Source organism: Aplysia californica, unplaced genomic scaffold, assembly GCF_000002075.1.
Source record: "Aplysia californica isolate F4 #8 unplaced genomic scaffold, AplCal3.0 scaffold00804, whole genome shotgun sequence".
In the NCBI taxonomy this organism is placed as follows: domain Eukaryota; kingdom Metazoa; phylum Mollusca; class Gastropoda; order Aplysiida; family Aplysiidae; genus Aplysia; species Aplysia californica.
The window spans coordinates 207,132-215,651 of record NW_004798074.1 but is presented as its reverse complement, the minus strand read 5'-3'; the positions used below and the strand labels follow the sequence as shown (position 1 = coordinate 215,651).

The 8,520-nt window shown below is 42.0% G+C and overlaps 1 protein-coding gene across 1 annotated transcript in view; it reads right to left on the bottom strand.

Moving 5' to 3' along the window:
• The window catches only part of LOC101848080 (PGAP2-interacting protein), a 25,925-nt gene extending 17,567 nt beyond the window's left edge, over positions 1-8,358 (bottom strand). Inside the window, exon 1 of the mRNA XM_005109677.3 lies at positions 8,172-8,358. Within this exon, the coding sequence (XP_005109734.2) occupies positions 8,172-8,298 (127 nt within the window). The 5' untranslated portion in view covers positions 8,299-8,358. The remainder of the gene's footprint in view (positions 1-8,171) is intronic.
• Between the last annotated feature and the right edge of the window lie 162 nt (positions 8,359-8,520).

Genomic DNA, 8,520 nt, shown 5'->3' with positions numbered 1-8,520 from the left:
TTTCTCTCTCTCCCTCTCCCTCTCTCTCTCTCTCTCTCACACACACACACGCACACATTTACAAACACATGCACGCATTCAAATGAATCAAGCAACACCAATAAAAATCTGATTCCAAATGGAGACTGGTTTTCACTAAAACATCAATGTTATGCATATTTCTCTCTCTCTCTCTCTGTCGCTCTCTTTCTCTCTTTCTTTCTCTCCCCTCCCCACCCCCCTCTCTCTCTCTCTCTCTCTCTCTCTCTCACACACACACACATTTACAAACACATGGCACGCATTCAAATGAATATATAGCAACACCAAAAAACTGACAACAAATGGAAACAGGTTTACAATAAAACATCAATGTAAGGCATTTCTCTCTCTCTCTCTCTCTCTCTCTCACACACACACACACACACACACAAACACATACACACTCACACTCAAACGAATACAGCAACATCAGTAAACTGTCTAAAACAATGTGGTGCACTTCTCTCCCCCTCTCTCTTTCTTTCTCACTCTCTTGACCCCTAAACCCAGCGCGGCAGCACTGCGGCACAAAGAATTTGTCATAGTGCCCTTACCGCGGCCTTTTCTCTCAACACGTTAAAAATGCACGAATCGCAACACACCAAGTTGCAAAATCATTTGTAGCCATTTATCCACTAAATAAATAACAATAAACATCATTAAGTAAACACCCTTTGAATATGTGATAAAAAGTGTGAACACACCTGAAAACTCAAAAAGCGATGTCAAAATTGGTACGACGACAAAATTTCAACTTCCTGGTTCGAAATTGCCACGTGTCCGCAATGGATCCAGAAAGAAAGAAACGAAACAGCACAAGGGACATCACTGCAGTTTTAAATTTACAAAAATAAAAGTAGTAAGTGAAAAATTGCCGAAACTAGACCAACTGCTGCGCTGGGGTCACCGCAGCGGTCGGCCACATCGACTCTAGACTTTACTTTAACTCTTGTCCTGCATCTGTGCTGAGATGCGAATCTTATCAGCCACCGATTACGTCGGACGTTCCGGGCACATGAATAACCCCCTCTCACAAGCTGATAAAACATTACGAGTAGTTAAGCCCATTTTAATTAAACCTTTCTACACGCTCTAGTTGTTATGAGATATAAGACCTGGGGTTCGAAAGGGGATATAATATTGGTCAATTTCCGAATGTTTTGAACTCAAATTGTTCCTTCTACCTGCACAATGGTATTCAAAATTATCAAACTAGCTTATTCAGACCTGCCACTCTATGAAACCTCAAAATCAGGATCTCAGGGAGGAAAAATCGGGATTTGGTGAAAAAAATCGGGATCAACAGCAAATCAGCAAGGTGACTGCCAAAGCTGACTTCAAATTTTTCCAGTGGTGTCCATAAATTTCTTGGCCTAACTATAAATGCCCTCCGTGTGTCTTTGTTTGTTTGCGTGCGTATGTGTGTGTGTGTGTGTGTGTGTGGGTGTGTGTGCGCGTGGGTGTGTGTGCGCGCGCATGTGTGTGCGTGCGTGCGAGTTATTACTTTTTGTAAATCCTGAAGCATCCTTGTCCAAGTGTCTATACCCCCCCCTCCCCCCGCCCCTACCAATAAGTCCCGAAATACTCATGTCACGTGACGCGAATGCGCGATTGAAACAATTTTACTAACGGGTCCGACTAACTGCACATTCACACAAAACACTCGGATGAGCGACAGTCGTTCTACTTCTAGGATAACAACGGCGGCCGACAACCAAATATACCTACAAATACCAACAATCTCTTATCCCTCATAATGCGTTCAGACTAAAGCAACGACAACGGCCGTATGTTAGTCTTGTCAGCACAGTTACAGTTAGTTGTGTAAGGGTTAGAAAGACTGTTGCTCGTCCGAGTGTTTGATGTGAACGCGCAGTTACCAGACCTCGGACAAAGGCTTGTTTTGAAAGTAACAGCGGAGCTACGAATATTATCGATTATTAAATGTCCCAAATTGTAACAGTTACCAGGCTATCATCGGAGAATTCTGAGTGCACGCAAGGATCACACACAACTTGGGGTGAGTCAACTACTAAATGCGGCATCGATATTTCGGGAAATAGTGCTCCCAGTTCCTGCTGACAAAAAGTTCGACAGGTGCTTCCCACGATAAAGGAGAAGGCAGAGTAAGTTTTTCGAAAAATCCAGCACAACAGAGAGTGGGACAAAAAAATCAGGATACACGCGATCGAAATCGGGAAAATCGGGAGGATTGAGATTTGGGGCAAAAAATCGGGATATCCCGACTAAATCGGGATGAGTGGCAGGTCTGCTTATTTTTTATTAGGTAGTATCATTTCATACAAAATCAAGCTCATTTGACAGATTTTGTGTGTACAGTGGAGTCCACTTATAGCGAGTCCGGAAAAAAACGAGAAGTCTGTTATAAAGACACTATTCTAAAACCCCATTTTTTTTCTCTTCTTTACCTCTGTAAATAAAATACTGCTATAGCGCCTTCAAACAAACATGCGAGTCGGTTAAAGCAGAATATTGCTGTTGTTGTGCACAGTGCATGGGCCAATTATACATAATGTAAAACCTCGCTAGTTGAGAAACTAGTTGGTGATCTAGCGAAACAAAGAATGGGAGAGTCCACGTGTGTGAACAATGAAGGCCGGAGCGACTGAGGAGGGAGGGTGTGGCATGCGCAGGCAAGCAGAACGCATCGCGTGATAGGCCAGCGTAAGCCTAGTTTAGATTATGAAGGCCTACCAATACCATGCCTCTCACTTCTCCTATGCAGGGATGGAGGGGTCACAGCAATGTGATGGATGGAGCGAATGTGTGACGTGCGCAAGCAGACAGAATGCACCACCGGGTGGGGTGGGGGAAAATACAGCTGGCGACTTAGCCTAGAGCCCTTTCTTTCTGATCGCCAATGCTGAGCTGTCAGTCCACATCGCTAGATCTAGCGCTAGAGAAAGAAACCTGATTTGATTTTTGATCAAGTAAGACCTAGAGGTCATGTTGAAACAAAGTCATCATCAGGGGAGATAGAAAAAGAAAATAAACAGAACACCAAACTCATGGATTAGGCCTACTTTACAGTTTCCCTTGAATTTATTACTGGATCCCTTATAGCGAGAATCCTGCTTTAACGGACATTTTGCTCCGGTCCCCTCTCTCTCGTTATAACAAGATTCCACTGTAAAAGCATGCATACTTTGTTATAGAAAATAAGATCGTCTCTGTGTATATCCATTGTTGGACAGTGTCCTAAGGTGTGGTAGATTAAGATGCGTTTAGATAATATAGTTTACAAGTCATGGGAATATTTCGCATGTGTAGGCTACAACTCATACTATAAATGTAACATATTTACACCCCCCCCTTCTCTCTCTCTCTCTCTCTCTCTCTCTCTCTCTCTCTCTCTCTCTCTCTCTCTCTCTCTCTCTCTCTCTCTCTCTCTCTCTCTCTCTCTCTCTCTCTCTCTCTCTCTCTCTCTCTCTCTCTCTCACGCACATACACATGCATGCGCACGCACTCACGCACGCACTATCTTCCCAGACTGGACTAAATAAGTACCGTACTCTTTAATAACAATCTTAATGCCTCACTTTTCCAAACAGAGCACACAGGACGAGTCCAAGTGTGTGCTTACCCCAGAACTGCTTCTAGGATGGGTACAATGTTGTCAAACTGCATACTATGAGATTGACCTCTTTTCTGATTGGCTGCCAAGTTTCATTCATATCCATTCCTGAGAAGCGGCGTGAGAGCGAGTTGAAGACAACAACCTTTGCGTTAGTTTGTCCCACGAAACACCCCCGTGGCGGGGGCCAAAAATCGGTGGGCATTGCTAAATTTGAACGTTCTGGGTCGTAAATCTACGACTACCCCCCTATCCAAAGCGGCTTCACATGGAGACCGGCCATTTTCCCCTCACTCTCGCGGCAAATGTTTGTGACCTACAAATCCCCGCATGACTGTTCCGGGCCCGTTCATTGGTCACTTGAAATAGGGCAATGGCGGGCGTGCACATCCGGTTGTTTTTCTCTCTGTTCCCCTGTAACATCGCAATGGGGGTATTCCGAGGCGAGGTTATCTCGTCTCGGGGTGTTCGCATCTCAACGGGGAAAATGAATTTTTAATTGTACGGCATGCTAGATTGAATTAACTTATCTTTTACAGTTGGCATGGTCTAAAGTCATCATAAAAAGCTTTGCAATTATTTAGTCACGCTGCCGACATATATTCTTAAAGATCCCAAGTTGTGAAACGATGCTATAAATAAAATGGACTCATCCCGACACCCCTTTTCTGCAAAATCGTAATAAGAAACACCAAAATTTTAATTATAACAAAATAACTACGAAATGGGTAGTAAATCTGACTGCAGAAATGATTTCTACACCCAAAAACACATCGGGTAGCCAAGTTTCTCTCTAACACTCCGATTAGTTACCGAGATATCATCGATTTTCTTACAGAATCTGCTACTGCGTGGTCCACTTTTTAGGAGTATTTTCCTATAATGTGGGTCATCCATATTTTGCCGACCTTTACAACCCCATAACTTTTTTATTTACAAACCGATTCTTAAAATTCAAGAAGCATAATTCTTAGAATTGAAAATTCTTTCTTAGGTACCAAATAAAAAAGGACTAAAGTGGAAAATTAAATTTTCATTGGCATTGCTAGTGAATGGGGATCCGACTCGGGACCCGAATTTCACATAAGATGATGCGCGGTGAGCGTGCGTTGAGCCAGGGGCTACATTGATTCGGGACCAGAATGAAGGCGAGGAGCCGAAATAGGCTTATCGGGTGACATAAACCCAGCCCCTGCATGACGAGGGTTTAAACTTAGTCTTTAGTTTTAGTAAGGATTTACGACGCTCGCAACAGCATGAAACTTGGTCTTAAAGAGATGATGGGTTAATGGAGACATCAGTACTGATCAGCCTTCGTAGTCTGCAAACTGTGCATTCTGCAGGCAACGTTAATAATCAACAGTAAGTTAGTTGGTAAGTACAGGGGAAGCCAGGACGGTACTACTTAAGAATCTGGGTCCCCCTTGGGGATAATTAGTTTTGACACCACGGACGATTACTTCTGGTTCTAAATGATTACTTTTTGATGAGCGTGCCGATATGGAGAGATAGCCTATCAAATCTAGGCTAATTGCATAACATCAAATTATGTTCAAATTCAGGGGGGCATGCCCCCCCGTCTCCATGTTTTTATTTGCCCCCCTTCCCCTGTTAATAACTAGTGAATTTTTAATGCTCATTTTGTAGGCTGGATCTAGATCTACTGATAGAACATCGATACCGAATATTTTTGTCAGTATCGATATCCAGTACTCTGTGTGGATGATGCCTAGTCAAGGAGATTAAAAGTAATGGAGGATGCTCTGTGGGCGGCACCGCACGCCTGATAGGAGCCCTCTCTCGCGGCGGAACTGTGGTCTACCTGCGCTGAGCGAATGCCCGACTTACGCACTGAAATCTAGATAAGAAAGAAGGTTTTATTCCGAAGTCCTTGAGATTAGGCAAGTCAATTAGTAAAAATGCCTTTCATCTGTGTTGTATTTAAGTGTAAGAACCGATATGATGCTGCAGTGGACCAAAGTTTTCACAGTTAAGTTGCTTTCCTTTTAAAACATTTGAATGAAAGTGTTTTTATGCCCCCAGCAACCCAATTTAGATCATTAACATTCATAACAGGCTGGCGGTCCAGCGCTACCTGCCAAGGCCAACCCAGGCTGAAAGGGATACAATACCCCAGCAGAAAGACCGAGATACTCAATTTTTAAAAGTATTCTTATTCTTATACATTATATATAATTATTAAGTGTATATATATAATTATTATGTGTGTGTATGTATATACATATTATACATTTATATTGCTTTCCATTGTGTGTGCAAATTAGATGCTACTGTTGTCTAAATGTAGATATATCTAGAGGCTCCATTAGGATAGGAAATCAATACTCAACAACAATAATGATGAATATTTTCTATGTTAAAGAAACACCAAACCACATCAGATGAGGGGAGAGGGTAGGGTGGGGTGGATAAGAGTTTGAGTCTTGTTAGATAGAACTATACTCGGTTTTCTATTGTTGTAGTCTTCACCTAAGATCCCACAATCAATAATTCCGGTTCAGTTAAGATTCTGCTGTTAAAAAATAAACCAAACAAAGCAACAACAAATTTTAATACACAAGAGTCATCACTAAGATAAATTACCCCCCCCCCCCCCCCCCCCCCCGGAGTGTAATATGGGACTAAAAACGCTGCTCTCCATATCATACTTTACTGAACAAAAAAACCAAAAAACCTTCAAAGGTCATCCACGCTCATGCATGCGATCACACCTCCAAAGGTGCTGTTATCTCTTTTTTTTAAATATTTGAAATCATTGTGCGCTCCACTTTGTGAAAACCAGAAAACAAAATTATTGTAATCAATAATATTATTATTTATAGACCAAGACATACTGTTAGCAATCAGATAAAGCTGGCATCGACCCTCTGTTGTGTTCGCTATTCCTTACACATAAAGTTAGTTATGAGAATCATGCAATCATAATATCTTAAATTCAGTTTTAAAGTATATTTTTATCCATTTCTAATACTTTTAAAATATTTTAGCATATTGAAAGATTATCTTTATAATTTGGTATGTTTGATAATTTTATGTTACTTGGACAAGTTTACTTCTTATTTTACACATCTTTTTGATTTTTAAACTAGATTATAACATAAAACTCTGAAAGAATTGAACAGTCTGTATCACACACAGAATCTTTTTTTCTCCCTGTCACTATCCGTCAGCCCGTCAGTTGATCACAATCTCTCTCTCTCTTCTCTCTCTCTGTCTGTCTGTCTGTCTCTCTCTCTCTCACTCTCTCTTTTTCTTTCTCTCTCTCTTTTATTTAATTTTTCCCATTCTCCTTCGTCCCTTCCCAAGGCCCGCCCCTCCTCTTTCATCCCTGCCCCATCCCCTCTTCCTTGCGTGCATTCCCCCACCCCGCCCACCCCCACAACGTGGCCCAGCCCGGTAAGATTCTATAAAAAGAAACGTCACAGTGCGAGATTTAGCCCACACTCGGCTGCCATATATTTGATCCCCACCGCGGCGTACTGCTCGTGGCGCCGCGAAGAGAGAGAGGAGGCTCCATTAGTTTTAAACTCCTTGTGCCTAGTCTAAACAGACGGGACCCAGATTCTTAACCCTCATCCTGCGGGAGCCGGGTTTATGTAGCCTGATAAGCCTATTTCGGCACCTCGCCTGCGTTCTGGTCCCGAGTCAGTGTAGCTCCTGGCTCAGCGCACGCGCAGCGCGCATCCTCTTACATGTCATTCGGGTCCCGAGTCGGATCCCCATTCACGCAGGTCAAGTGTGTGTGCGTCAGTCTGCTTGAGTTTGTGTGCGTTTGTGGCCTTCTTCTAGAACCACCTGCGTTGGTTCGTAATCGAGGCATACGTCTCATTCAAAACATGCCAAGTTGATAGCTCTAGATGTTCGTCCAATGAAATTATAGAAGAAATTGACCCACTTAGACAAGAGGAGCTCGAAAGGATAGTCAGGAAACAAGATTTTCATTTTTCTATACAAAATATTTCAAATGAGCTTGATTTTGTATGAAATGATACTACCTGATAAAAAATGAGCTTGTTTAATAGTTTTGAATACCCTTGTGCAGGTACAAAGAACAATTTGAGTGTAAAACATTTGGAAATTGACCTAAATTATCCCTTTTCGAATCTCAGGTCATTCATAACAACAAGAGCCTCCAGAAAGGTTATTCAAATGGGCATAACTACTCGTAATGTCTTATCAGCTTGTGAGAGGGGGTTATTCATGTGTTTGTAACACTTTATAAATAGAATGCTATGAAGGATAGAGCGTTATTTTCATCATCAGTTAACACACTCCCGCGGTATTCATGGCGAAAACACACGTTTCCCGGTGCGCGCGCTGTACACCAACAGTACACACTGAGTGACCCCGGCGGCCTGCCCAGCGAGTCCGACGTAATCGGTTGCTGATAAGATACGCATCTGGGCACAGACGCAGGATAAGAGTTAAAAGTTGTACCGCCAGACAAGCAGCCTGTTGGTTGTCACTGTTGAGTGATGGGACCTTCTAGGCCTGACGGTAAGATGATTCATCCATAAATGGGCTGCATACGTACCATATGTTCCATCTCTGACGATCAGTCTCATATATTCTATAAAATTGTAAGATGGCATCTTTTTAAATTTCTGTTTACTATTTTGGCCATCTATAACAGACGTCGAGGGTGCAACGGGGTTCGCCATTTTGTTTTGTTTAGAAACAACGGGAGGTCTTCTTATTATATTATCTATCTGTATCTCATTCAATGTAGATCTAGAAATATAACTATTTTTCTGCTTTAATTGAATTCTAAAGCAATGCAAATTTATTTCGTTGGACTAATTTTTTCAATAAATAAATTTGAATCCATTAACAGCTGAAATAAAGTTATTTAAAAAATAATAAAACTGTGTACATTATACATT